The 12,766-nt window shown below is 52.2% G+C and overlaps 1 protein-coding gene across 1 annotated transcript; it reads left to right on the forward strand.

Annotated features, from left to right (window-relative positions):
- The first annotated feature begins 1,103 nt into the window (after positions 1 to 1,103).
- On the forward strand, positions 1,104 to 10,370 carry SLC23A1 (solute carrier family 23 member 1). The gene is made up of 14 exons (XM_032425268.1): positions 1,104 to 1,263; positions 1,900 to 2,034; positions 2,485 to 2,642; positions 3,365 to 3,453; positions 3,618 to 3,685; positions 3,864 to 4,045; positions 4,156 to 4,276; positions 4,561 to 4,717; positions 5,015 to 5,162; positions 5,699 to 5,804; positions 5,981 to 6,110; positions 6,211 to 6,354; positions 6,812 to 6,907; positions 10,016 to 10,370. The coding sequence occupies exons 1-14, from the start codon at positions 1,228 to 1,230 to the stop codon at positions 10,261 to 10,263; spliced, it is 1,818 nt and encodes a 605-aa protein (XP_032281159.1). The 5' UTR covers positions 1,104 to 1,227; the 3' UTR covers positions 10,264 to 10,370.
- The last annotated feature ends 2,396 nt before the right edge of the window (positions 10,371 to 12,766 follow it).

Below are 12,766 nucleotides of genomic sequence, written 5' to 3' on the forward strand. Positions count from 1 at the left end.
GTGGGCCCTTGGAGCAGGGCCTGGCCGTGGGCCCAACAACCGAGAAGTAGGTGGGCCCTGGGGGGCTGGGCCTGGGGCAGCACAGAGGGGAGCAGAACCAGGAACCTTAGGCCTAATCCTCACCAGCTAAGGAGCCCCAGCTCCTCGGAACCTCCCCAGGCCCCTTCAGCCAGCTCCGGGCCCCATGGCCAGGCCAGAGGGCCTGCCAGGAGGAAAAGACAGGCTGAGTCCAGGGCAGGCTTCAGCGGCCGTGGGACAGGCACTCACACAGGGCCCTGTGCTTAGAAAAGTTTGGTTTGATCTGGTTTAATACTCTGCTGTTGCTGTATCAAAATTCATAATACTAAACAAAAAAAAAATTCGTAATACTTTTGGAATGGGGGCCCCAAATTTTCATTGTGCACTGGGTCCTGCAGATTATGTAGCCAGTCCTGATGTGGAGGGGGGCGTGGAGGAGATCGTTGTCCTGACACAGGGAACAGGCAAGGCTGGGCCAGCCTGGCAGCTTCTCCTACAGCAGCCCCTCTGTTTTGTGCCCCTGTGACGCTGAGGGTACTTGGCCATGTGGGAAAGGCAGCCCTTTATTGAATCTATTGGCTGTTTATAGCATGCGCTCAGGAGTTCAGGCTAACCTGAGTTTTTGGAATGATGTTCTGAAATCTTGCTACCTATATGGCCTCGGTCAGATCACATCTCCTAGATCTGTTTCCTCAGCAGTAAAAGAGGTTACCACCGCCTAAGACCTGGGGTTAAGCACGGGAATACATAGCAGTTGCTGGGCATGCAGTCATTCCTCATTAAGGAGAGTGACTTTGATGAGGATATTGATTAACTTGTTATTAAAAAGTGGGGAAGAGTCTCATTCAGAGTGTGATCTATTAAGGGCCACTGCCATTCTCTTCCCTGTCACCCGGGGCTTGGTGTCTATCGTCACCTCCACCCTGGCCCTCTCTTGGAAACAAGACCAGGTCCCATGCCAGGCTCAGGCGCAGGCAGGGAAGGGCGCATGCTCGGGAGGGAAATGTGACCGAGGCTCGGGTGGCCTTTACCACTCGGGCCGGAGTTAATACGTTATCTCTGCCCAGGTCTGCCTTTCGCAATCAGAGCTGTGGATCTGGTTACAGATTTACTTCGAACAATGTCTGATGTGTGGACTAAAGTCCTCCTTGGCCTTCGTAAAGCCATCCCCTCTTTTCCTCAGGAACCGCTCACACCTGTGCCCCAAAGATGAGGGCCCAGGAGAACCTGGAGGGCCAGACACAGGTGCTGGGGAATGGGTGGGAGCTGGGTGGGGGCAGGGTTGGGTGGGAGCTAGAGGGCCTGCTCATGTCTTCCCCCTGGGAAGGCAGAGACACAAGTTCTGATGAACTTGATTGAAAGTGACTATCCCAGGCTGAAAGTAGCGACTGGGGGATGGGGTGTGGGTGGCAGTGAGGGTGCAGTTGTCAGCTTTGGGACTGGCTGACTCCAGCTTGAGGGTCAGCAGGGACCACCTACCCCACCCCCAGGGCAACCCCAAGGAACCCCAAGTGGCAAGGGTAGGACCAGAGTGTGCCCAAGAGGGCCTGTCCACGGACTTCAGCCCTCTTGGCCCCCTCTCCTGTTGCCCCTTGGGGACTTCTGACTTAGGGGCCCATCCCCTTGGCCAGAATGCCCCAGTCCCAAGGCCTCCAGGAACCAGCACAGAGGACTCATCCCTGCACAAAGGAACGTGAGGAGGGAGCCAGGGGTGGCCAGACCGAGAGACAGCTGGGTGGATGAACCGGGAGGGAGAGTGGGGCTCGGACGCCGTTGTGAGGATCTGACAGGCCACTCAGGCCATTTGATTGATTCTGGGGCAGAATGGACTTGGTTGGTGCCCATCACTCCACCCTGAGTTACTTCTCTCTGCTGCCCTAGCAGGAGTCCCTGGGCTCCGCAGGGAACTCCACGAGGGATCCCACGGTGGCCCTGCCCAGAGAGCCCACGTTTGACATGTTGTACAAGATTGAGGATGTGCCACCCTGGTACCTGTGTATTCTGCTGGGCTTCCAGGTGGGTTTCCCTGCAGGGCCTCCCCACCCCCACTCTGCATGCTCCCCAGGATCCCAGCCCCCTTCCTAGCCAACAAGTTTATCTTGGGTAACAGGAAGAGAAACCTAAGGTCAACAACAGTGACTGTCACGGAGCTGGGGTGGGAGGGGGCATCTGATGGGGCCCGAGAGAAGATTATCCCCGGGAATATGTGTCACCTGCCAGGCAGAATGTCAGTCACAGGGAAAGGACCCACTCCACAGAAGCCACAGGAAGAACTTGGGGGCAGATTAGTACCCCAAAGAGATAGGTGAACAGTAGCTCTCTGGGACTCCCTTGTGCGAGTATCAGGCCTGGGTGAGCACCCTGCCAGGGGCAGCAGGGGTTCAGGCCCCCTGAGGCAGGCATGAGGATCGTTAGGGTGTCCCTGTTTGCCTGTGAGCCGCCTCACGCCCCCCCCCCCCCCCCCAGCATTACTTGACATGCTTCAGTGGCACCATTGCTGTGCCCTTCCTTCTGGCTGAGGCGCTGTGCGTGGGCCGGGACCAGCACATGGTCAGCCAGCTCATCGGTACCATCTTCACCTGCGTGGGCATCACCACCCTCATCCAGAGCACACTGGGAATCCGGTGAGCTGCCTGCCCCCACCTGTGAGCCACACCACAGGACCAGGTGGTTTCTCTGAGGGCGCTTCTGGGGCGGGGCGGAGCTGCTATCTTCCCCCACCTGCTACTCCTACTCCCAAGCCAGCCTTAGAGCCAGGCAGCTGGGATCCTACCTTGGGCCCCTGAGGCTCCCCAAAGACAAGGAGTCGGTGGGTTTAAGGGAATGTACCCTTAGCTGGGCTCTCCCCCTGTTAGGCCCTACTCTGGGTAATCAGAATCACCCACTCCCGGCTTTTAGGCTGTGTGTGAGCTTCTTCAACAGCCCATCCTCCTGGGGGCCCCCTGCCCCCGAGCACACAGCTCAAGGCTTGGGTGGCCAAAAAACGGTTGTGTGGTGGGAGGATGGAGGAAGGTTGTGAGTGGAGCTTGGATGCAAGAGCTGAGCTGTCTACTTCCTTGCACGGGGCTCCTCACAGTGCAGGAGCTGGGGCTGAGAAGGAAAGGGGGGAAGGTTGTGAGGCAGGGACTCTATTTGTTTTCTTCCTTGGGCCCCCAAAATTCATGGAGTCCTGCCTGGGGCCGCAGTGACTTCTCTTAGCTCTGCCCTGTCCCTTGTCCCTCTGTTTCTCTGCCTCTGGGTGTGATTCTGTCTCCTTCTCTCGGTGCCCTCTGTCTCCATCTCTCCTGTCTCTGTGTCCCTGCCCACCCCTGACCCCACCCCTGCCGCTCTGTGCCTCTTCTTCCAGGCTGCCGCTGTTCCAGGCCAGCGCCTTTGCATTTCTGGTCCCAGCCAAAGCCATCCTGGCCCTGGAGAGATGGAAATGCCCCCCAGAAGGTGGGCACACTTCTGGGGGCTGTGCTGGAGAGGGGAGGCCCAGGAGCCTGGAAGTCTGGACAACTGTCCCAAGTCCAGACACTGGGATGCATTCATGGCAGCATCTTCTCTTCCTCTCTGTCTCTGTTCCCTGGCCATGTGTGTGTCCCTGTCTCTGCTCCCAGAGGAGATCTACGGTAACTGGAGTCTTCCCCTGAACACCTCTCATATCTGGCACCCACGGATACGAGAGGTGGGCTTGCACCTGGGGTAGAAGAGACCTGGACTTGAGGAGGGGGCTAGATGGGAGGGGAGCCACTGCTGAGTTGGGGGATTCAAGGAGGCAGTCCAGGAGCTTTTTTTTTTTTTTTTTTTAATGTAGAGGTGATAGACTCTACATAGGGACTTACAGCTGATCTTTGCTTTTCTAGGTCCAGGGTGCAATCATGGTGTCCAGCACAGTGGAGGTGGTGATCGGGCTGATGGGGCTGCCTGGGGCCCTGCTCAGCTACATAGGACCTCTCACGGTCACCCCCACTGTTTCCCTCATTGGCCTCTCTGTCTTCCAAGCTGCTGGTGACCGAGCTGGCTCCCACTGGGGCATCTCAGCTTGGTGAGCAGGCACCAGGCCTGATCCTTGTCCAGCCTCTGCCCTTTCACCCCCTTCATGTCCTGTCCCTAGCCCAGCCAACAGCCATCTTTCCTTTGTGCCTCTGCCCCCAGTTCCATTCTCCTGATCGTCCTCTTCTCCCAGTACCTGCGTAACTTCACCTTCCTGCTGCCTGTCTACCGCTGGGGCAAGGGCCTGACTCTCTTCCGCATCCAGATCTTCAAGATGTTTCCAGTGAGGAGCTGACAGGCGGCTGGGGCTGGGACTAGGGCAGGGGCTGGACCTGTGTCCAGGGCAAAGGTTGGGGGCAGGTCCGGGACCCCAGAAGAACTAGAACCAGAGCACAGATAAGGTCCCAGTCAGGGGCTAGAGCAGGTATTGGGGCCCAGGCTTGAGCTCGAGCAGGGGTGAAGGCTGCAGCTGGGGTTGTGGCAGAGGCTGGGGCTGAGGTAGGGGCTGGTTGGCTGGACCAAGACCTCCAGGGCCCTCAGTGCTCCCCCCACCCCACCCCACTTCAGATTGTGCTGGCCATCATGACCGTGTGGCTACTCTGCTATGTCCTGACCCTGACGAACGTGCTGCCCTCAGACCCCACAGCTTACGGCTTCCAGGCACGGACGGACGCACGAGGGGATATCATGGCTATTGCGCCCTGGATCCGCATCCCCTACCCCTGTGAGCCACCCCACTGGCCCCCTCTGCCTCCAGCTGAGACCATCTACAAGGCCCCCGATGATACCAATCCCGCTGCCGATATAATTGGCATTAGGTGTACATTTCTAGTGTGCCAGGCAGAGTGTTTTCCTCAAAGCCTCACTCCAGCTTCACGACTCCGAGTGATCCCAAATATGCTCCCACAAGTGTAGAGCTCCTGCCCCAGCTTGAGGTCCCTTCACCCCCACGAACTGCCTAGTCCCCTCCCTGGCCCACCCAGCGACATTGCATCCACGCTCCTATCACGCCCCAATCCAGGTCAGTGGGGCCTGCCCACGGTGACTGCGGCTGCTGTCCTGGGAATGTTCAGTGCCACAGTGGCGGGCATCATTGAGTCCATCGGAGATTACTATGCTTGTGCCCGCCTGGCTGGCGCCCCACCCCCTCCAGTACATGCCATCAACAGGTATGGCCACCTGCCCTCTTCTGTATCGGATCTTCTCAGGGGCCACTCAGAAAGCAAATGTAGGGACAGGGTTGAGCCCCAAAGGTGTGGACTTGGACTGTCCAGACCTCATTCTCCATACTTATGAAATGGGGATGCTCTCATCATTCAGTCTGAGTGTTTGAGTCGCTGAGATAATGAAGCCTAAGGGAAACTATGGTTGTTGACAGTCTTCAACATGCCTGGCCCTCCATGTGCATTCTCTTATGCAGTCTACTAAGGACTCTGTGAGACAGGTACCCTTATCCCCATTTTACAGATGAGGAAATTGAAGCCCAGGGTCGCCTAAGGGAATAAGTTCTGGGGCACTGGGACTAGCGCTTGGACGTGGGCTCTTGGCTCCCAGACCTACCTCTGGCCTGGAGTGGGGAGTACTACGGACAGATAGTTGCAGCTTGCACAGTCCCCAAGAAGGCGAGCAGCCCACCTAGGGTGAGGGAGGGACCCAAGCCAAGGCAGGGGCTGGACCAAGCCCCCAACTCGCCCTTTCCTTACAGGGGCATCTTCACCGAAGGCATCTGCTGCATTATCGCAGGGCTGTTGGGCACAGGCAACGGGTCCACCTCCTCGAGCCCCAACATCGGCGTTCTGGGGATTACCAAGGTGCCACAAGCCAGAGCCGCACAAAGCCCCATTCCGCGGGCCGCAGCCACACCCCGTCTTTGAATGGTCCTACCCCGCAAGGAGCCTGGGCTCTTTTGTGCTCGCTTTCGTAACAGGCCCCCCGCCCAGCTCCGCTCCCAGGGCCTAACCCCGCCCCCCTCCCGGCTCCCCTGCAGGTAGGCAGCCGGCGCGTGGTGCAGTATGGTGCGGGCATCATGCTACTGCTGGGCACGATTGGCAAGTTCACCGCCCTTTTTGCTTCGCTCCCTGACCCCATATTGGGAGGCATGTTCTGCACCCTTTTCGGTGAGTGCCGCGTGCGGGCCGGGGGTCTCCGTGCGGTCTGGGAGTGGTGGAGCCCGCCCTGCCCGCGCAGCCTCTCCAGCGGTTAACCCTGCGCCCTCAGGCATGATTACGGCTGTGGGGCTGTCCAACTTGCAGTTCGTGGACATGAACTCCTCCCGCAACCTGTTCGTGCTCGGATTTTCCATGTTCTTCGGGCTCACGCTGCCCAATTACCTGGAGTCCAACCCCGGTGCCATCAACACAGGTACCTCCGCTAGTCCGAATGTCCGGGGCTGGGGGATGCGTGGTGGGCTCTGGGCACGGCTCCCTCCCTCCAAGGCACCCTACAATTGAGCCACAAATCCTGGCCAGCTTGGGGTGTGAAGCAGAAGCTGAGAAGTGAATTAGCAGCTGTCCTTGACGGAGACACTTTTTAGGGACAGGCGTGGAGCTTTACATGTGCTCATTTAACATGCACAACAGCGTCCAGAGACAGATACTACTGTCCTCTCTACAGAGGAGGAAAGTGAGGCTCAGGGAAGTTAAATGATGTGTCCCAAGACAACAAAACTGGGATTATAGGTGTGAACGTTGGGATTTGTACCGTTTCATCACCATGCCTGCTCAAAGAAGTCAACAAGCTGCACAAGTGGGAACAAGGTCCCTGGGCTCTGTCTCCAGACCACACCAAGATGCCCATTGGCCCTTGGCCTATTCCACAGGCATTCCTGAAGTGGACCAGATTCTAACGGTGCTGCTGACCACAGAGATGTTCGTGGGTGGGTGTCTCGCTTTCATACTGGACAACACAGTGCCAGGTATGGGTCAGCCCCGGGAGGGGCACACAGGACTAGGCTGGGCTCATCTGCACTCCAACAGGTGGTCCCTCAACCAGAAGTGTGGCCAGCACCCAGGCAATGCAGGCCCTGCAAGGAGAAGCAGGGACACTTGGGCTGGCGGAGTGCCCACTGGCTGGAGGGAGAGACACTGGCGGGACAGAGGCACAGACATGCCCTATAGGGCTTGAAGAGGGTGGGTCTAGGGGAGTCTTTCCCAGGCCCTGTGGGTTGTTTCCCCTCCATTTCTTGACAGCCACCAAGTGGAAGGGTGCCTTTGGGATCCTTTGCTTTCTTCCATTAGGCCAGATACAAATGAAGCAGTACTTTGGGTGGCAAAACCCACTCCAAATATGCCAGCAACCTGTCACGCTTGACTACTAGGAGAGCCCCTAACATTCTCTTTGGAATCGGGGCTTTTTGCAGGGATTGTGGAGGATACTTAGCGTGGGCCCCTGAGAACGCTCCTGGCCCATGTTCAGGTGCCCTGTAAAATATAAAAACTAAATGCCACCAGTTGTATTAATGAGTAACGAGTTTTCCATGTTCTAAAATGAGTAACAAGCATAGTTAACATTTACCAAACATTTACTGTGGGTCTGGAATGAAACTTTAGGTCTCGCTTAATTCTCAAAAACTATCCTGTTAGGCAGAGACTGTCAACACCATTTCACAAGGAAACAGAATTAGAGAGGTTGACTCACCGAAGTTCACATTTGCAGATTTAAAAGGTTGCAAATCTGAGATTTTAACGAAGTCCATTGGATGCAGTCTATGGCTTGTGTCCCAGCCACTGCACCATACTGCCTCTGTTGGAGGGTTTCAGGGGACCTGGAAGATCAGGGAAAGCTCTTGTGGGGGCAGAGGTTAAAGATTGCATCAGTCCAGGGAGAGGAGGGATGGGAGTACCAGGATGATGGCCCTCCATTCCCCACCACTTACCAGCCTAAACACAGCTGCAGGGCTGGAGCATGGGCAGGAAGGGCCTAGGTACCAGGGCCTTTTTTTTTTTTTTTTTTTAAAGATTTTATGTATTTGGCAGAGAGAGACACGGCGAGAGAGGGAACACAAGCAGGGGGAGTGGGAGAGGGAAAGCAGGCTTCCCGGGGAGCAGGGAGCCCGATGCGGGGCTCAATCCCAGGACCCTGGGTTCATGACCTGAGCCGAAGGCAGACGCTTAACAACTGAGCCACCCAGGCGCCCTGCCAGGGCCCTTTTAGGGATTTTAGCATAAGATGACATGAGAACTCTTGGTAGCAGCTACCCCATGGACTAATGGGGGAGGTACCTGCCCTTCCCCATTGAGAGGAAGCCAGGCTGCGGACCAGAGACAAGGACGTGGCAGTCTCAATGCTCAGGGAATCTGGGAAAATGGAAGGCATCAGGTGGACAGCTGTATACAGACGGGCTTCTTTGTGATCTAGATAGCTGGATTAAGCTACCCAGATCTTAAGAGCCTTACTGCTTTACTGAGTTCTTCACATCTCCATCCTTCAACGCAACAGCCTATCAGCAACCATCTCTGCCAAGGATCATCATGTATGTTGTGCCACATAATCTTCAGTAGTCCTTCAATGTGCATGGATGAGAAATCTGAAGCTCAGAGCGGTCAAGTAACTTGCCTAAGGTCACCCAACCTGAATTCACACCCAGGTCTGGCTAAATCAGAAGCCAGTCCTTAATCATGGAATCACACACTTTCTTCTGTGTGATGGGCATTTTACTGATGGGCCGCTTTGCTTTTGCCCTTTCCCCATCTACAGCCCAAACTTAGAAAAATTACTCCTAGGAAAGGCAGGATGTGTGTTACGACTGTCTTTTGTAGGAGGGTTAAAAAAAATCACAATATTCTTATATTTTAACCAGAGAAAAACAAAACCACTCAGTTTCTATTTTTGTGACTTTTGGATCACAAATTAGTTCAGCAAATGCTAGTGGGGCTAGTGGAAACCTCTTTCCACTAGATTTACACTCCAATAATCTTCTTTCACCCCAGCCCTCTTGTGAAAACCCCAGACCTGGGCGCCTGGGTGGCTCAGTCAGTTAAGCGACTGCCTTCGGCTCAGGTCATGATCCCAGGGTCCTGGGATCGAGTCCCCCATCAGGCTCCCTGCTCTGCGGGGAGCCTGCTTCTCCCTCTCCCACTCCCCCTGCTTGTGTTCCCTCTCTCGCTGTCTCTGTCAAATAAATAAAATCTTAAAAAAAAAACAAAAAACACCCCAGACCTCACGCACCCCTCACCCACCTGAGGGAGCATTTCCCTAGATGTAAATAATCTTTTGTGTATCCACACTACCAACAAAGATTTTACTTGGCTTGACTTTCTGAGGTTTGTCTTATAAAAATGAGTTTATTTTCCAAATATGGAATCCTAATATTGAATAGTAATACTGATTATAGTGTTTCTTTTTTTTATAAATTCCAGAGACTTTTTTTTTTTTATAGATTTTATTTATTTATTTGACAGAGACACAGCGAGAGAGGGAACACAAGCAGGGGGAGTGGGAGAGGGAGAAGCAGGCTTCCCGCTGAGCAGGGAGCCCGATGCGGGGCTCGATCCCAGGACCCTGGGATCATGACCCGAGCCGAAGGCAGGCGCTTAACGACTGAGCCACCCAGGCACCCCTATAGTGTTTCTAAATAGCCCTCCCTGCCCCCAGTGCAGACTGGGCACTGCTGGTCCTCATCAGCTTAGCACATGCTAGGCCCATACTAAAGATGTAAGTTGACAATTACTTAACCTTTCTGCCTGTTTCTTCATCATAAAAATGTGTATGTTAGTGCCTATATGCCTTCCACAGGTATGTTTTGAAGAAATGAGATAATGAAATTAAAGCCCTTAGCACAGAGACTGGCACACTATAGATACACAATAGATACTAAGTATAACCAGTATCTTTTAGGGTTTCCTAGAGCTCTGGCCAAGTTAAAAGCCGAGAAATCATGGATCCAGTAACCTTTCAGTCCCAGAAAATACTTGAGAATGAAAACAATGGATTCCAGAAATCTGTCTCAGGACTAGGTTATGGAGGTATGGAGGGGAGGTAGTGGAGGGCTGCTGGTCTTGATAATCTCACTGTCCTATTTCAGGGAGCCCAGAGGAACGAGGTCTGATACAGTGGAAAGCTGGGGCCCATGCCAACAGCGAGATGTCTACCAGTCTCAAGAGCTATGACTTCCCCATTGGGATGAGCACGGTAAAAAGGATTGCCTTTCTGAAATACATTCCTATCTGCCCCGTCTTCAAAGGATTTTCTTCAAGGTCGAAAACCCAGCTTCCAGTTCCAGAAGACACTCCAGAAAATATACAAACTGGATCTGCATGCACCAAAGTCTGAAAAATTACTCCTAGGAAAGGTAGGACGTGTGTTAAGACTGCCTTTTGTAGGAGGGTTGAAAAAAAATCACAATATTCTTATATTTTAACCAAAGAAAAACAAGACCACTCAGTTTCTATTTTTGTGACCTATTTGATTGTCTTCAAGGGAAAGGTAGACTGGGTAAAAAGTCAAAGTATGGATTTTGAGTGGAATTCCTTAAGCTATTTCATAATGAGAACAGAACTTTCCAACTGGTGTGGGTCACTAGGAGGTTACAAGTATGCTGACATATTGACCCCTTCAGCCTTCTGAGTAGGCAGGAAATGGGTCAACTGTAGCCCGTGAGCCATAAACTCTAGCCACAGGTAGCCCCATCAGTGCACTCCAATATGCTAAAAAAAACACAAAAAACAAAAAACACCAAAAACCCCGCAACACTTTATGACATGAAATAGGTTAATACACTGCACAAGAACAGGAAAATTTCTCATATATGCTGCTTTGTTTCAGTAGTGGTAACATAAAAATCCCTAAAATCAAAACAGGATGACTTCAATTACCCTAAAACTATGCTGCATAGGCCTGATGGGATGATCTGTTTAAAGGGCTTCAAAATAGAAGAGCTGATGCTCTGAAACTTTCCATCTCTACCTCTAATGCAGATGCCTGACTCTCCAGTTAAACAGCTAAGTAGTTTTAATATGCGGTTTCCCTGACAATCAAGAAAAGTTCCAACAAAATGAGAGCTAAGCCTAGAACACTCCTCTCTTAGTAAAAACAATTACTTAAACAGAATTTTCTATGTGCCAGGGGCTCTCTTAAGTGCTTGATGTGTATTAATTAATCACACAATCCTGAGACAGACACTGTTATTACTGCCATTTTATTTTTATTTATTTCTGTTTTAATTTTTTTAAAGATTTTATTTATTTGAGAGTACAAGCAGGGGGAGGGGCAGAGGGAGAAGCAGACTCCCCACTGAGCAGGGAGCCTGATGCGGGGCTCAATCCCAGGACCCCGAGATCATAATCTGAGCCAAAGGCAGATGCCTAACCAACCGAGCCACCCAGGTGCCTCTTTAATTTTTTTTTTAGTAATCTCTACACCCTGAGCATGGGGCTCAAACTCACAACTCTGAGATCAAGAGTCACATGCTCTTCCAAATGAGCCAGCCAGATGCCCCTGTTAATACTACCATTTTAAACAGGTGGAAACTAAGGCACAGAAAGGTTAAGTGATTTGTCCATGATCACTGGATTCACATCCAGGAAGTCTGGCTAGTCTTTGCTCTTATCATTAGGTTACAATGCCTCTCTAATTCAAGTTTATAATCTTCCAGTTACATTGCACTATGGTAATTTGGCAGTACGTAGAAATGAACCCATTTGCCCCATCTGAGCTTGAGAGAGAGAGGATCTGTAAGCCTCATACATCTGGCAGCCTGCTGTGCCACCTGTGGTACTGAGCTGTTAAAGACTGAGGGGACTGGCTGTATCATGGCTCCAAAAAGAAAGCAAGCCAGGGGTGCCTGGGTGGCTCAGTCGTTAAGCGTCTGCCTTTGGCTCAGGTCATGGTCCCAGGGTCCTGGGATCGAGCCCAGCATCGGGCACCCTGCTCGGCAGAAAGCCTGCTTCTCCCTCTCCCACTCCCCCTGCTTGTGTTCCCTCTCTCACTCTCTCTGTCAAATAAATAAATAAATAAAATCTTTAAAAAAAAAGAAAGTCAAGTAGGATTCTCTCTGCTTCAGAGTTTCTTAAAGATCTGCTTGTGTTCCCTCTCTCACTGTGTCTGTCAAATAAATAAAATCTTAAAAAAAAAAAAAAAATAGGCTTAAAGATCTACCTTTTGGGTTGCCCTGGCTGGCTCTGTCAGAACATGCAACTCTTGATCTCGGGATTGTCAGTTTGAGCCCATGGGGATCAAGAGACGCATGCTCTACTGACTGAGCCAGCCAGGCACCCCAAGATTACTAAAAACAACAACAAAAAACCTGTTTAGTTTATTGTCTTTTAATGGAGCTATTAAAAAACACTGGGGCACCTGGGCACACCAAAGGACCATCCCCCAACCCCCGCCCTTGGATAATGTGAGCCAGAACAGACTACATGGCCTTTTTAATTTTGAGCCCAACAAACTCAAGAAAAGCAGAGGGCATTATCAACAACTGAGTAGGGCCATGAGGCAGAACTGTATGTAGAACCAGAGAATTGCTATATGGTTGACAACCTATCCCAAAATAAAGATTAGCCACGAACATATTATAAATAAGCTCGTGAGGGGAAAATAGAGATGGTCCAGGTGAATCAAAATAGCAAACCATTCCAATCAGACCAGCAATGGCTTATCAAGGGCAGAAGCCAAAAGCGATTATACTAGAGTAAGGTTACCATTATACTGGTCAGCCAAAAAGTTTCTTAACATGGATATCTATAACTGCCCTGACACTGACTGCTGCCTGAGGCAATCAAGGTGGGTTACAGAAGGGGATACAGGGTTTATTTTACTGCTGTATTCTGGACAG

Source organism: Phoca vitulina, unplaced genomic scaffold (genome assembly GCF_004348235.1).
Source record: "Phoca vitulina isolate PV1807 unplaced genomic scaffold, GSC_HSeal_1.0 scaffold32, whole genome shotgun sequence".
In the NCBI taxonomy this organism is placed as follows: Eukaryota; Metazoa; Chordata; class Mammalia; order Carnivora; family Phocidae; genus Phoca; species Phoca vitulina.

Bases quoted from the DNA above. Each gene is read 5' to 3' on its own strand.
- SLC23A1 (XM_032425268.1), top strand. From the start codon at position 1,228: ATGAGGGCCCAGGAGAACCTGGAGGGCCAGACACAG. The intron at 1,264-1,899 runs GTGCTGGGGAAT...CTGCTGCCCTAG, and splicing joins ACCTGGAGGGCCAGACACAG to CAGGAGTCCCTGGGCTCCGC. The intron at 6,908-10,015 runs GTATGGGTCAGC...GTCCTATTTCAG, and splicing joins ACTGGACAACACAGTGCCAG to GGAGCCCAGAGGAACGAGGT.